Source organism: Corvus cornix, chromosome 2, assembly GCF_000738735.6.
Source record: "Corvus cornix cornix isolate S_Up_H32 chromosome 2, ASM73873v5, whole genome shotgun sequence".
NCBI classification, from domain to species: Eukaryota; Metazoa; Chordata; class Aves; order Passeriformes; family Corvidae; genus Corvus; species Corvus cornix.
Window position 1 is genome coordinate 105,679,411 of NC_046333.1, and position 16,876 is coordinate 105,696,286.

General features: G+C 40.5%; 1 protein-coding gene across 1 annotated transcript in view; it reads left to right on the forward strand.

Moving 5' to 3' along the window:
* COLEC12 (collectin subfamily member 12) overlaps positions 1 to 16,876 on the forward strand; it is a 93,206-nt gene that overhangs the window by 64,659 nt on the left and 11,671 nt on the right. Inside the window, exon 3 of the mRNA XM_039549336.1 lies at positions 12,504 to 12,626. Within this exon, the coding sequence (XP_039405270.1) occupies positions 12,504 to 12,626 (123 nt within the window). The remainder of the gene's footprint in view (positions 1 to 12,503; positions 12,627 to 16,876) is intronic.

The window sequence follows — 16,876 nt, forward strand, 5'->3', positions numbered from 1 at the left end:
ATAACATATTTATGTGTCAACTAGGGGGGAAGAAAACCCACAAGGTCTCCTTTACAATTTTTTGTCTGAATTAAAATTTACAAATTCCCACTTGTAACTATAGATTTATATTATGCTTTCTGCCTCTTAATTAAAATGCCCTGGGATTTTCTCTCCCTTAAAGCACATAGATTTTATAGTGAAAAGTTCTACGTTTTTTATTTAGTCTTCTGGTTAAGAAAATTATTTTGTTCTGTTTAAGCCTTTCACTGTCAGCCTCAATCCCCTGATAAAGCATGTAGCAATGAGCTTGAAATGCATGGTAAGATTTGAGTCTTACCAGACTAAAGACTAGTAAGTCGTACTTAAGTCTTGACCTAAGTCAGACTTTAAATCAGACTTAAAAGACTTGTAAGTCCTATGAGGCATGGCTGAGGGAGATGGAGTTGTTTAGCCTGGAGAAAAGCAGGCTCAAGGGTGACGTTATCACTCTCTACAACCACCTGAAAGGAGGGTGTAGCCAGCTGGGGGTCGGCCTCTTCTCCCAGGCAACAAGTGACTGGACAAGACAACATGGCCTCAAGCTATGTCCCCTGCCAGGGGAGGTTCAGGCTGGACATCAGGAGGAATTTCTTCACTGAAAGGGTTGTCAAGTATTGGAATGGACTGCCAAGGGAGGTGGTGGAGTCACCATCCCTGGAAGTCTTCAAGAAACACCTATATGTGGCACTCAGTGCCGTGGTATAGTTGACAAAGTGGAGATGGGTCAAAGGCTGGACTCAATGAACTTGTAGGTCTTTTCCAGCCAAAATGATTCTGAGATTTTTAGTCCTCCATTTGCAGATGTGGGATCTCAGTTCTCAGATGTGGGATCCCTGACCTCACGGCAGCTGCCTTGCCCTTGTACTGCTCTGAAGACAGAGAGGCTGAAACTCCCAAGCTCCATTAAAAAGTATTTTTCAAAGACTTGGTTTTCCAAGATTTCATAAGATATCAAGAAAAGGATTATAGCAAGGAATATATGTTTCAGGAAAATAATTATTTTTGCAGGTATTATTACTATTGTTGTTGTTGTTTCTGTTGAAAGTGTAGTAAATGTTTTCATGTTTAATGGATTTGTCAGCTTCTGTGTTTTCATGATTGCAGTAGAGTTTTCACCTACTTAGCACAGTGATTGCGTTGACATAAAGAAGGCAGCGGGGTAGGTGCTATGTAGGCAGGTAATATGTTTGTTGTCTAATTATTGGCTAATTCCTTATCTTTGCAACGGTGGTGCCCTGGATGTCCTTTTGCATGGCTTCTCCTCACTAGTAACAAGCAGATTTAATTCATCGTTTCCCAGCATTTGTCAAGATAGTGCAAATTTGCTTATTGTTTTCTTAGGAGGGAAAACACAAATTACATTCACCAACCACACTCTGACCTCTGTACAGGAAACTTCTTGTAGTAATTTACGGAACAAAAATTTCCTCTCTCGGTAAGGGTGAATATTAAGCAAGGAAAAATCCCAGAAATTGTGATGGTATGAAGTGGAAAAAATCCATTTATCAGGGCTGTTTGCTCCTTACACTGCACAGTCATTACACATTGACACAAGTGTTTGAAAAAAATGTTCTGGTTGACTGAGGAATTCATCCTAAGTCTTCCTTTTATGCAGGAAATTGGATGCTAGTGAGGTGTGAATGAGCCAGGGTTAGGGAGATCTCAGGAGTCTGAGATGCTACAGGACACAAGGAGACAGGAGAGGGGGGAAAAGGGGAGAACAGAGTGAGAAGACTGAAAGATGGGAGCTGCATTGGGTCGCAATCCTTCCTTAACCTACAGATCCAGCTTCACAGAGGAAAACTTCCACTTTGAAAATGTAAGATTCTGGAAAAGGAGGCAGAGGGGGAGGTTGGTTAGGTTGGAGGATAGAAACAGGATTTATTTTGTCTGCCACCAAGCCTGCAATATTTCTGTGGAAAAAGCTCTACCTTTAGAAAGTGGTTTTAGAAGGCCGGTGAGGTGAAAAATAAATCCAGGGCCTGACAGCTCCTCTCCTGTGGAGGTGATTTAATGCCAAGTCTCAATTCAACTGAGGGGAGTAAGGCAGCACACTTCCAGAGGAGCAGCATTTATACCTAGACATAATTTCTCTCCTGTAGCTGAACATGTAGCCTCAGGAGATTAGGAATGAATTTACAGCCAGTGGATTTGTGACCATGAGCTATGTTCAGTGCAGTGCCTATGGGGATCCTTTCTTCTCAGTTCAGTATTGGTATCTCAGCCAAGCATTGTTGATATCACAGGGAAAAGACTAATCAGAAGTGGCAATTTGCATAACTGAAAGAGTAGAGCAGGCTTCTTTATACCTATTGTTTTCTGAACTCACTTTTTTTTGAGGTCCTACTGCATTCTTCCTTGTGGTCCTCTCCATTTTTGGGGTCACCTTCTAAATAAGAGGGTCACCTTCTAAATAAGAGATCTATGTACCTGCTAAGTACCCAGCATGGATAGAAACACTTTCACCTCTTCTTTTTTTATGCACATTAGTCTTTTAAATTCCAAATAATATCCTCAGAGAGACTTTTCAGTTGGAGAAAGGGTAATTTTTATATTAGAGTGGTTCATAACGAAGGAAACAGGAGCATTACCACTAAATCCAGAAAAGGGTGTATAAAGGTCTATACATTAATTTGAGGTGTCAAATCTTGATGAATTTTTTTCAATTCTTTTAATGCCAGGATTTATTGCAGCATTCCACCTGGAACATGTAACAAAACTTGTAGTTCCAGATACATCTCTAGGTTTGATTTTCTGCATGAAGTTGGGTATACTTTTTCATAGTCAGCAGGCAATTTTTTCCTTCTGAAAACCTCATAAAAATATCTCTGTATTTTTCCCTAACAAAAAAAAGGTACATACAGTTTTTATGTTATCAAATATGGTTGAAACTCTATTTTGTTCTGCTCCACTAGGTAGTAGATGAGATGAAAATCCTGGTGAGAAGGGCATGCTGATTGTGCTTCTGACTACTGAGTGAAAATTGGTTTAGATTTGTATGAGCTACAAGAGTTTAAAAGCACGCTTTGCTGTGACACATGGTGTTTTACATTGCTCCTAAATGAATGACCTGCCTCAGCCATGTCAGGGGTGCATGTGTGCACAGAAACTTACATGGAACAGATGGCTGCCAAATATTTCCATTTAACTTGTGAAGGCACATAAAAAATTTAATCTCTGTAGTTAACCGGAATACCATTTCTGACAACATCAGTGGATACAGAAATGTTGATTTGTTGTGCATAGCTGGAGTTTCCATTGTTTCTTGTCCTATAAACAGTAATCCAATGTTTTTAGCATTGCCCTTAATGGTAAAAGTTGCAGAAACTGGTAAAACAACAGTGAAAGCTTCCTGTGAAGAGCATCGTTTTTGCACCTGTGCTCTGGATGACTTCGTCATGTCCTTGGTTAGTGGCCCTGCAGCACAGGTGTCACTGCCGTGGCTATTGGCACCTACCACACTCACAGCCCTGGAGGAGATCATGTTGCCCTCTTCAAGAAATGTATCTCAAAAGCCGAAAAGTATGGAGTTAACCACTTCTTCTGCCTACCAGTTAACACCATTACTAGGGTCACTAACATCTAAACACTGTGTTACAAAATTAGAGAATGTTAGGGAAAATGTACACTTTAGGTATGTTACCTTTTTTCATCCTTTCAGTTGAATGTAAATTGAATTAAGATTAAAAATCATGTACATTAGTCATCAAATGATAGAATCTTAATTAGGATCTATGTTTCATTATGAAGCATATTTATTTCAGAATGGAAGGCCTGGACTTTGACAAAAATGGCATTACTTTGCCATCTGGCACAATTCTCAAGGACAGATCCCTTCTATGACTGTGCTAAAGCTTTGTTACCTCTGGTTTTACTTAAATCATTGAACGGAATATCTTCAGGTTGTCTAAAGAAGCTGTTTCCCAAACGAAAGATCTGGCTTTGATCTCCCAATAGATCTGGCTATATTTCTTCTTGCAAGTCAGTCTAAATTTTTCTCTATTGAGACAGAGTTTGAGAGAGGTGCCTTGCTGTCATGTATCATGGCTGTTTTACCTGTCATTGAACAGGTCTTTAATTCATACGTAATTTCTATCTTCTTTTAACTGTTCTAGTTTTTCTCTCATCTTTTGAACAGCCTAATTAGATTTTTGGGTTGAGTTGCAGAGACATGCACTGAGTGATCCCTTGCTTGATTTTCAGTAACTGAGGACAGATGCATCTCTCTTATTCCAGACAGTTATTTAAAAGCACCAGCACTTCCCGAGGTTTGTTCTGGTTTGAGTTTGTCTTTAAATCTAATAGCCTATGGGATGCTGGACCCTCCGCTGGTGTGATATTCTTACCACATTGTTATGGCTGGACTTTAAGCTGTTGCAAATCCGTGATTTTTCATAAAATTTACCATACTGGTTCTTCAGCTCTGTTCATAATATTTGCCTAACATACAGTTCAGATACTCAGCAGTCTTTGCTTAGCCTGTGTTGTGGTTGGGCTTTTTGTATCCTTTCAATTAAAATATTTAGTGTTTAATCACAGTAGGACATTGTTTGGTAATAGTATATAATTAAATGGTGGTGGTTGTTGAAGTGTATAATTAGGATTTCTGACAATTCATTGTGATTCTCTGGACTGCTGCAAAGAAGAACAAAGCCAGAGAGAAAATGCTGGCTGGGTTATATAAATAAGTGAGAGATGATGATGAGGGTTCTCCCCTCATTTAATGAAAGGGTTTGTGTACATTACATAGAATAAAGTATTTCTTAGGCTGAAAGCTTTCCAGAGATAATAGTGTTGGCCCTCTGAGGCTCTTTATTATGTCAGATGTGGGATTCTGATTTATGGGAAGTGGCCGCTGCCTCCAACAGACTCAGTCTGGTGTGTGGAGGAGAATTTGCTTGACGGTCCCTGTGTGCAGAGCTTCAGGCTGCAGTGTGCAGATCATCAAGGGCTGGGTTTTCCCAAGGTGTCCCAGAGAAGGAAACCCCTCATGTTTACTGAAATACCCTGGGCTTTTGGGACAAAGTGCACCCCTTCCACTTCAGGGGATGAGGGACAGGGTGAGTCATGCCAGCCTCAGCCCCAGCATTGCCCCCTCAGTGTTGAGACTTGCTCTGTAGAGGTGGGATTATGAAAGTCCTGTAAATGGTGGAGTCTCTATTTTCTTAAGCCTTAAGGAACAACTCCTCACCACTTCTATTTTTTAGGAGTCTAGGAATCTGCTGTTCTCCTAGAATGCAAGCTGAAAGTCCCACATAATTACATAGCTGCAAGAATCATAGAACAGCTTGGGTTTGAAGGAACCTTTAAAGTTAGTCATCTAGTCCTATTGCTCTTCAATGAGCAGGGACATCTTCATCAAGATCCGTTTGCTCAGAGCCCTGTTCACCCTGGCCTTGAATGTTTCCAGGGATGGGACATCTACCACCTCTCTGAGCAACCTGTTCCAGTATTTCACCACACTAATTGTAAAAATCTTCATTCTTATATCTAATCTGAACCTGCCCTCTTTTGGTTTAAAACCATTTCCTCTTGTCCTATCACAAGAGGCCCTGCTAAAAAGTTTGTCTCCATTCTTCATATCAGCCCCCTTCAAGTACTGAAAGGTCACAGTAAAGTTCCTTTGAAGCCTTCTCTTCTCCAGGTTGAACAGTCCCAACTCTCTCAGCCTGTCTTCATAGGAGAGGTGTTCCAGCCCCTCTGATCTTCTTCATGTCCCTCATCTGGATCCACTCTAACAGGTCCATGTCTTTCCTGTGCTGGGGACCCCAGACCTGTACACAGGTGGGGTCTCTCCAGAGCAGAACAGAGGGGCAGAATTGCCTCCCTCCACTGCTGGCCGCGCTGCTTTTGATGGAGCCCAGGATGTGTTCGGCTTTCTGGGCTGCAAGAGCACATTGCCAGCCCATGTCCAGCTTTTTGTACACCAGCACTCCCAAGTCCTTCTTGGCACAGGTGCTCTTGATCTGTTCATGCCCCAGCCTGTATTGATACCAGGGATTGCCCCAACCTTGCACTTGGAAAGAAAAGGGCACCAGGTGAATTAGAAATCTTGAATGTGAAGTGCAGGATAAAATCACAGGAACTGGGACCACTGGCCCTGGTAGGGGTTGTGCAGCATCGTGAGGCACAAATTCTCAGATTGGGCTTTTGAGGTGTTTTCTTCTCTCCAGAGGTTATTTGCACAAGCTGCCAGCTGTGTAGTAGGGCAATCAGATTATGCTGAACACTGTAGAAACCTGTGAAGATGGAGTGGTTTGAGTTGGGTCCATTTATTTATTAATTTTTGAAGAAAGAAGCTCTGTGTCTTGCAGTGTTTACTTGAAATATAGAGTGGCTGTTTCAGCCTGTGTGTTGCTGCCATGCTTCATGATTTTCCACCTGGCATAGGAAAACTGGCACAAGTTAGGCAAGTACATACCCACTGCTTAGATTTCAAGTTTAGCTGCTTTAATTGCTTCCTAATAAATAACCAGAAACTTTTTCAAAGCAAGCATAGCTGGTATTTATCCCTATTTGATTACAAAACCAGAAGCAAAACTAGCAAATTCCAGAACAAATGACAGCATGTTTGCGCTAAATATTTTTTCCAATGGCATTGTAAAAATCTGATCATTAAGTTAAGCAGGCTGTTGCAATCCACCTGCCCACAAGCCAGCACTGCACTATTTGGCTGAGCAGGACCATTGCCACTGTGGAGACAGGGCTTGCAAAGACTGTGGAATGGGAGGAGGTGTGGACCTTTACACATTAGATAGGAAATGCATAGGGCGTCTATTTACGTGTAGTTCAAATTGTAGCTTTAATGGTGTGAGAATAGACTCTAAACTAGAAGACATCAGTTTTATCTCAAAACAATAATTTAAAAAGGCATGAACCACTCTCAATTTTTGCCATTTGTGACCATTATAAAGAGCAATTGCTTTCTGAAGTAGGCCAGCATATGGAACCATCAAATCATCAGTTTTGCCCGCTGCAACAAAACCATTCATGAAGGATCATGGGAATTGTTTTCATGAGAGGTAGGTTAATAACCTGTGACACAATACAAAGGAGAAGACAAAAATCTCACTGTGGATTTTGTGGCTGGCTGGATCCAGTAATCGCAAACCTATACAAAGTTATTGTTGTCAAAGATGCTGTTGCCTGCTTTTTCTTAGACTGTGCTAATATAATATGCTGGGGTTTTGTCATTACCAAAGCTTCTCTGTAAAAAACATACACACACATATTTTTCCATATATTTGAACACAAATGTGTGTTTCTGTGTATGTATATATGAAAACATACACATGCCTGAATTTTAAAATCCTCTCTCTCCTATGAGACAAACTTACTTCCATAATTTCTAATCATGCATATTTCTAAACACCTACCATTTTACACTTGGGTGCCTGAATTTAAGCACTTAGAGACAGGTTTTTCAAAGCATTTAGAAATTTAAACCTAGAGATTGATTCCTTGTGGGATCACCTACTTTTGCTAGTGAGATAGACACCACTGGGAGCTTGTTGCAACTCTGCATGGTTAATTATCTCTCAGTATTTGACTCCTAGTTACACATTGAATCACAGAATGGTTCGTGTTGGAAGGGAACTCAAAGATCATCTAGTTTCTGCCTCCCTGCCATGGACAGGGGCACCTTCCAGGGCAGGAGGCTTGAATTAGATGTATATAGTTTGTTCAGGTATAGGTATTAGGTATTATATAGTATTTGAATATAGGTATTAGGTCTACTGCTGTTTTGAAAACATTAGCTTTGAGAAAACAATCATTTGAAGGCTGCAAACTAGGCTTGCAATCTTCCTTCTGAAATTCAAGGGGTGTTATCTCTCTTCAGTGAATTATCCTGGGGAAAACCCCTCCAAACTAATGTATTTTCGTTTCCTGAACTGCATTTCTTTATCTTATCAGTACATTTCTTGTCAGGGTTATGAAGGAAACGTTGCATCTTTGTCAAAATTGATTTGCTAGCAGAAATATTATGAGGCCACCTATGATCCTGCAGCCAGAGCCAAGAAAAGAACACAGAGGCAAATACTTCCAAAAGAAATACTCAGGAAAAAAAATGTGTGTGCATGTCATTTTCCAGTGTTCAAAGATGTGCTCCTGAAGCATAATACAGTTGAGGAGTCAGGCATTTTGTAAGGCGGTTACAAAGAGCAAAGATATTTTTTCTCCCATTAAAACCATGGAACAAAACAACAACAACAACAAAAATCCCCCAAACAAACAAAAACCCAAAAGCCCAGCTCTTCGTTCAGCAAAACCTCTTCTCGGAGCCCAAAAGGAATCTGCAGATGTATACCCCCTGCATGAGAACAAAGACTTCAGTCACTGGAATGCAATGCTATAAAAACAAATACTACAAAGCCTGGTAACAGGGGGATGTCTCACTTGCATATTTTTTTGTGACCATTTTGGTTTGCAGAGAAGGGGGTCCCCAAAGCATGTGAGCCAGCAGGATCTCTTTGTACTAAGCTGCTGTCTGTTTGCCCAGATGTCTTCCCAACAGTGAGGCAGAAAAACCAGGGCTCTTATTAAAATAAGTCAGGGAAAGGAATGGAAAAAAGCATGTGTCCAGTGAAATGAGGCACATTGTGTCCCATCTGATAATTATTAAACATTGATCAAATCGGCAGTGAGCAATGCACGTCATGCGGAAGTCACCCTGGCTCCCTGAGTTTGGAAGTCAGTGACAAATGTCTGGGAGCAGACCAACATTGAAAACACATGTACAGGACACAGAGAGGAGTGTGCTGCACTAGGAGCATCACTAACAAATGGAGAAGAGCTGACTTCAGCTGAGAATGGCCTTTTGGAGGCTTTACATTTGTTCTGTCAATGATATTGGGTGTGTAGGGTCTTTCCCTGTCCATTTAGTCTACAGCTTTCTAGATGAGATGTGATACATCTCCTGGAAGAACCCTGCATTTTGTGTAAGCCATGACAGAAAGCAGTCTAGTGGATAAATTAAATTTGAATTTAAAGCCTGAGCCTGGGCTCAGGCTAGCCTCAACTCTCAGCTTTTGTGGTAAACCTTCATGATTTTATGCCAACCTGCTGAGTTTTGTGTATCACAGCAAGCATTTTTAATTGTCTCCCATTTGTTGTTGCTTAATGTTTTGGCTGTCACATCTTTTCAGAACAATCTTTCAATAAAAATGTGTCCTCACAACATGGACTAAATGCATCTTCTGTATCAGAACAATCTTTTTTGGCCATGATCCTTAAGCGAGGTAGTGGGGAAGAACAACGTGGCAAGTTGAAGTCAGGGTGCGTGCTGGGGAGGTTGGGGAGCCCTGATTATGCTGTAGTTTGTCCCTGTGTGGAGAGGGTTGCATTCCTGCCTTTTGCCTTCGCATATAACCTGATATTATTTAACTGCTCGGACATCAGACTGAGGCTTCCAAATTTTTTCTTCAAGGGGTACCTATATCTTTGGTATTTTGTAGTAGTTTTTATATGTTTAGTAAACTACAAAATCAGGTGTTACTAGCAGCAGACTTAAGCACTACATATTTGCAATAAAGAGCAAATTTAATTGCTCTGAAAGACTTTACTGCATCCTAGGTGAAAGAAAACAAGGGAGCCTGTTAGAGCTCCCTGGCTTTTCACTCCAGTCCTGGACACAGGTCATGTTAGATGAGGGTAGCAGGGGTTCATTGGCAATCAGATGTAGTTTTAGGCTGACAGGCAGAAAGCCCCAGCAAGGAATGCAATACACAGTTGCAGGCCAGCTCAGTTAATGGAATCACTCCAGCCTGTATGATGGTTTTAGTATGATGTGCCTGTGTTATTGATACCAACCGTGCTGGACTGTTACAGGATGGAAAGGTCTGGCTTTTGTTGGGGTGCTGCTCTGATGTCAGTTTGAAATACACTGAAACTAAAAGTTCCGAAAAGCTGAAGTGCTGTTTTATTGAACCAGAGGTAGAGAGGGCTGAGACAAGTGAAACTAGATCCCTATGAAGCACTGGAACATACATGATGCTTGATGCTGAACTGTAGTACGTCCAGTGACATCGGTGAAGTTTCAGCTCGTTACACTACCCAGGAAGCCAGAGTACAGTGACAGAAAGCAGGTCATGTCATAAAATGAGTAATCTTAATATGAGACAGTTATCAAGTGAAACTTAACTTAGTGCAATTGCTGCCAAAGGCTTTGTTTTTACTTCTGCCTTTCTCTGTGTTTTGTATGTCTGCAGTCCATCATTCTTCCCAGATAGGGATCTAGGCCTGCCTCAATTAACTTTAAAATAAGGAGGATCAAGCTTTCTGTTATCTGCCGATTTAGAAAGTGAATGTGATGTGAGATTTGCCCTTCCCGCCCCCCAGCTTGTTTTTGGATATGTGGGACTTTCAAAGACATCCAAATTGGAATCTGAATTTCAAACCCTTCGGGGAAGGAACCTCGTATTTAGGACACAGGGGCTCAGTGAGCTCATTAGTACCAGCAAAGACCAGAAAAATGGTGGTCCAGACAACACCGAGTTCCCACTGTGAAATAATGTCAGTCTCTGAATACCTATTGCAAACCTTTAGAAACTGCACTTTCCCTTTCCTGCTTTTTCAGCAATTCGAGCTCCCTCACCATCAAACTCCTTGACACTTGCAAAGAAAGCAAGTCAGCCCACGTATCAGGATCCATAAGCAAACCTGACTACTGAATTATGGACCCTTCACCTTTTCTTTTGTGGTGCAGGAGTTACCACCCTTCCAAATCCAAGTCACCAATAAATAGGTTGTGCAACTGCCTGTCTCTGCGCCAGCTCCCTCCCTTCCCAGCTCACAGGCAGGAGAGAAGCCTTTACCCTCTGGAATTTCTGTTCTTGAGTTTATGCTTACAAGCCTTTGTCTCATTTTCCCATAATGTTCCTGAAAAAAGAACCAGATGTTCCCAACTGGTCTTATGCCTAAACCCCAAGGAACCCAGATCTATGACGTCACTTTCATCACATGGCAACAGAATGTGATGTCACACCTGAAGAGTTTAGGAAAAATGTGTGATGATGTAATGTGGAAAAGACCTGCAAAAGACGCATTTCTGCCTTAGCCACAGCAAGTATATGTGCAGAGGGAATTGAAGAAAATGCCTTGTCAAATAAACTATGTATAAATCCTCTTCCTGAGTTGCTCCAATATGGTAATCCTTCCTCCTTCAAGTACCTTAGGTTTAAAGGAAGTCATTGGAAAATGTCACTGGAGAGAGAAATGCAGTTGACTTAACTCATTATGTTGGTCACCCACCCTCCATTAACCCAGGGGAAGTGGCCCGTGCTTTTCTCTTAAAAAAATGAGAAATAAAAAACCACTCTGCAGAAGGTCATGAGTTTGGAAAAGTAAAATCATCTGTGCATTAGGCCTTGGGGGAAATATAAGTTGCTCATAAAAAGCTACAGAGCAAGTTTTGATTAGTTAAGTAATCTGGTACATAGAATTTATTAGAGCTTAAAGCTTTCCTGTGGGACTCCCCTAATAGTACACAAATAGGGTGAAATATCAAAGAAATGCATTTTCTGACAGACACAGAAAATTACATTAATCCCGGCCTGCTTAACGCACCTTGGAAAGGCGGACAAATCCCACCCATTTGTTCCAGTACATTGGCCCAGCTTTCAGGTTTTTACACACTTGTGCTTCTGATTAATAATCAATGCTTCCAATGCTCTTGAGTTGTTCCCAAGGAGCACAAAAGAGGAAAAATTGCTTCCCTAATAGACTCAAAGATAGCAAGCCATTCTGCAAAAACGCTCAAATATAAAATAGTAAAGCTCTGTTTTCACTCATCAGCTTGAGGCCCTTTTTCTCAAGCTTGTCCACAAAGAGAAATTCACCAGCATTTTTTCTGTGGATGTACCAATGGCTCTATCAGTAAAGCACCCCTTCTTTTCTGTGGAAATAGTGTTCTCCAACATCCCCCAAAAATATGCAAAAAGTCTCTCTCATTATGGAAAGAAAGTGTTTGCATGGTAACTATCTGCGGTAATTGCTACAAAGCAGAACTAGTACTCCTACCAGGTTTACACAGTGCTATTTTATTTCTGTGTTTTCCTTCTGCCAGAGCATTTATTGTGTCCTATTGCCCCCACAGAGATACCAAATGCTAAGAAAGAGCTTCTGCAGTGTGATGCCTGACAGAGGAGATGCTAATAAAGGTTTTATTTCCAAAGCTCACCATAGTCTTGTTAGCACAATCAGAAAATAGCCATCTCTCAGGAAAGCCAGAGGTTTTCCAGTGAAGCAGAACCTACTTCTCTTACACATGCTAAAATCCCAAAGTGATTGTTTCACTGAGCTGATGTTTTAACCACCTTGAAGTTTGTCCTGGCAGCTTAGGCAAATAGGCACCCCATATGTAAACATCATCTGCTTACATAAATAATTTGCTCTTTAGAAAACAGAGGAAAGGAAATGGGGAGCTAAACCCAGCAATGTGTTCTTTGCCATTGTTTTAAATTACTTTAAATCTTCTTTTGCAGGTATTCAGGAGGGGAGCCAATGTACCAAGTGTAAAAATAACTGGGCACTGAAGTTCTCCATCATCTTACTATATATTTTATGTGCCCTGTTAACAATCACAGTAGCCATTCTGGGATACAAAGGTATGTATGCATTGAGACCAGCATTTCACTTTCAGACAAGCATCCAAGCGTATTGTTGCTTACTAGCTAGCCAGGCAATTTGTCATATTTTAGCCTAAATATCAGTACTTGGGCAATGTTGGCTTTTTGTACATACATAACAACAAACTGCAACCTTAGAATTTCACTTTCAAATTACTATGAAATTTTGAAACTACTTTAGACATTTGAAAGAAAAGTTAAAACAAAATGATCATTCCTCCACCAAGAAGGAGTACTGGAAGACTCAAAGCTGTGTAACATGTGCAGCAGACAGGAATATCTTACTAATAGAATACTTAGCATGGGAACAAACTGTAGTATCAATATTAATTTTAAATATCTGGAAGAAGAAAAATTTAACCAGGATGTCCCAATGTATTGCCTATCCAAAATAATTGTGATGAACAAAGACACTTAGATGTTTTTAACAGTAATTTCAAAGATTCTGGTAGTTAAGCAACCCAGTAATGGAGAGAATTTCATTTATGCAAGTCATTGATTGGGCACATTGGGAAACATGGCTTAAAATTCCCATAAATTCTTATCACTAATTAAATGTAGCCACTTAGGCATTTTTAGAAATGCTCTGATGTAAATACCTGCTTATTGTGCAGCTATAATAAGTTAAATAAATAAGGTGTGGATTTCTGGTAAGAAAAAGAAAGTGAACAACATCATTGTGAGCATTATAACAAGACATCACAGCTTGCTGCAGAGAAAACCAAACTAACTCTAAACTACCTGTCTGAGTATGGCTCTGAGAGTAGCTTCAAAACCCCTCCAAGGAGCTGGGTAAATATTCATGTGATTAGCATGCAGTGCGTCCTGTGCCGCCAACAGCTGCACTCATTGCAGAGCTGACATCACCTCTGGTCCTTTGCCAGGGAAAGAAAAGGAAATTGTAGAAATAGGAAGGATAAATAATTATTTAAGAGGATTTGGCACAGTTTTGAGTGGGAGAGAATTAAAACTATTTGGTTTAGATGGAAGATTTACCCAGAGAGAAGAGACGATGTGAGGAACAGATAGAGAGACTTAGATAATCCTGTTTCATGATAAAGCAGACAGAATGTGGCAAATTAACATCAAATGTAAAAAAATGCAGTAAATCTTTGTGAATACATCTCCTGAAGTAACTGGTCTCTGGAAGTCAGGTTTTGAGGGACAAAAAACCTTCCAGGATTCAAAAATTTGTTCTTGATCTATAAATAGATCATTTGGTCATATGGATTAGTGGAGGCCTTTTGTAGACATAAAGCTGCAGAGATCTGCTTACATCAGATGAGAATGGGATCTTTCCAGACTTAACTCAGCCACTAAATGACTGGGATTTAGCAGAATTTCCCTCAAGAGTTTTAAATAAGACTGTCAGTTCTGGGGCTTACCAGAAGAGTCAGACCTCACTCAGCATCAGAATCAGCGTATCAAGTTGGAGGGACTACTGCTCTTTATTTTGCTTTGGCAAATGATTGCATGTGTGGAGGAAGCAGTAGCAATAAGGAAACTGTCCAAGACTTTGGGAGAAGGAGTTTGTCTTCCTCATTTCAATCTAGTTTTCAAGCTTCTTTCTCCATGGGGGCCCCTAGCACCATCTTTTCCCCAGGCTTTGCTCTCTTCTTGATGCTCAATCTTTGCTTCACTCATTTCTAAACTTTCTGTGAATGAGCAGTCACTCACCAGGGATGAGTCTTTCTGTCTTAGCAGTACCAAATCACAGCTATCCAGGGGAAGGACAAAATAATCTCTCTTCCACAAATAAATGTTAAAAGGATTGTAGGAAGGTGGATAATGCATATCTTGCTCACAGACCCTAAGACACTTTGGTGACCACTGCTCCACTGCTCACCATCTTGATGACTGCAACATTTGAATGCTAAGGGAAAGAGGCAAAGAGACAAAAGTCTTGTTGGTCTTGTTGAATTCAAGGTATTCCTTCTGTAACACCAAGGAACAAATGGTCATATGTCAGGCATTAATTTTGCACTTTGTACCTGCAGTTTAAGGGCTTTGTCTTCACGGTGCCTACGTGCTAATTTGCAGGTAAAACATAAGATAGGTAAAACCCCAGCTGACTGTATATATTCAAATGAATTACTGCAATATTTTTGATTGTTAAGAAGAAATTAGGCCTTATAGAAGGAACAAAACTCAGACTAAAAGGATAGAGTTCTTGAACTCTCCTCTCTACATCAGAGTTTGGCTTGTCTATTTTACTGCAATATTACACTGAAAGAAGGAATTCTGCTGGCATCAGAGATTCTTTTAGTCTCCTAGCTAAGTTTCCATTAAATTTGCCTCCACACTTAATGTTTATAAAGCCCAAAACTACTTTTAAAACTTTCATTTCCTACACTGCATTTAGATATCCTTTGTGATTTAAAACATTAAAACTACTAATCACTGGATTAAATATGGCAAGCAAAAAAGTAACTCAATGGGAGGCAAAGTCAACACAGAACAGACCTGCAAACTAGTGGTAAAAATTACATAGTATGTTGGAGAAACCTGAAACCAAAACATGAATGAATAACAAGGAAACAAAACATGAAGGAATAACAAGGCAGGTTTACTATTCTTCTGCTTTCAAAAGACAAATTATTGTTTAAAACATTAGTAAAGAAATCTGTAATTTTTTGCACATACTTTATTAAACTAAATGAAAAATACAAAGTTATAATTTTTCTGGCACCAACCAGTCTCAGATTAGTCTACTGAAGATGAATGATCTTCCTGTTCCAGTAAGGGAGTGCTTGCAGCTTGAATTTCTGGTAGTTTTTATTCTCTAGTCCTTGTTTTTAAGTTTCTTGAGTAATGCCCACCATGACTTTAATCTACTTCTTTTATCTGTCTCCCAGACATAGTTTGCCTGCCATTACCTGGGGCCAGCACATCCTGGTGAGATGGCACATTTTGTCGTAGTGGCTTAGATGCAGACAGTCCTCACTGTTCTGGTCAGCAACTTCTTGAAATTTTGGCTTCCTTTAGAGGATCTTCACCACATTTTCCACTGTGACCTTGTCAGAAATTGAGATGACAATGCAGAGAGACCAAGCTGTGAATTAAGGTGAAGCTAACCAAAAACAAGTTTAGGACATACTCAACTTTGCCTATTTAAGAGCAGGCAGATTGTTGGGAGCAGCAGAGTGGCCTTTTGTGAGGGATAGTACAGATGCTCTGCCTGCTTTGCCTTTTTCTGGAGAAGGTGGAAAGTGACTATTCAAGCCTGGGACACTCACTAGATGCTGACTTTCACTTCTGAGAGTGTTCCACGTGCTCACCTACCACTGAAGGCTCCATCCAGAGATGGTGGTGGGAGCTGCTATCAGGGAAGGAAAGGCATTCCCAGTAACAGGACATCGGTCCATACGACCTATTTTGACATCAAGAGCAGCAAAACCCAACATTGGCCTCTCTCTACTCATTCTCTCCCAAGTTCATCCTTTCCACTTGCAGGGCAGTAGCAAGAAAAGCAAATAAGCTACAACTTGCTTTGGGAAGGAGTTTGGGCAGGGGATCAAGTTCCCCAGACCCATGATTGTTTGACCATGGAGGCTAAGATCCCGCCCCTGTATAAAGCAAATACATGCATTGGTTTGTATCTATGGGATGGCAGCTTAGGCCTTGAGCTAACACTGCAGTCACGTTTGCAGAGACCTCTTCTGTTTCTGATGCTGGAGTTGGGTGGTTTGGGTTTTTTTTCACTTTGAGCAATGAAAATACCATATGCTGTTGTATAATTACTACTGTTCAGTCTCATCTAACTGCCAGACAACTACTTATTGATAGGATTACTACTGTTTTCATTTGCTTTGGACTCTTCAGGGTGGTATTTTAACCCAAGTTTCCAGTGTTAGATTTCATTCATACATTTTCAGTGTATGAAAACATACTTGTTATGTGATAGTATAAAATCTGAGTTTTACAGACTTCAGATCTGAAGTACAAACTGGTATTCATTTGGACAGCAAAAAGAAGAAATTACATTTTTCATTTAATTACTGATAATATATATTTATTTGCTGACTCCAAGTGTGTTGCATAACTGGGGAAAACAGTTGAATATTACACTAAATCTGAATTAACAAGAGCCGTAGGTGATGTGACATTGCTAGTCAAGGCACAGGTTCAGCAGAAACACTTGAATTAGGCCTGCTTTTTTAAATGCAGATGATTTCATCAGGTCCCTCTAAATGCCCAGAGTGAGCCATGCCCTTCACACTGACTATCTG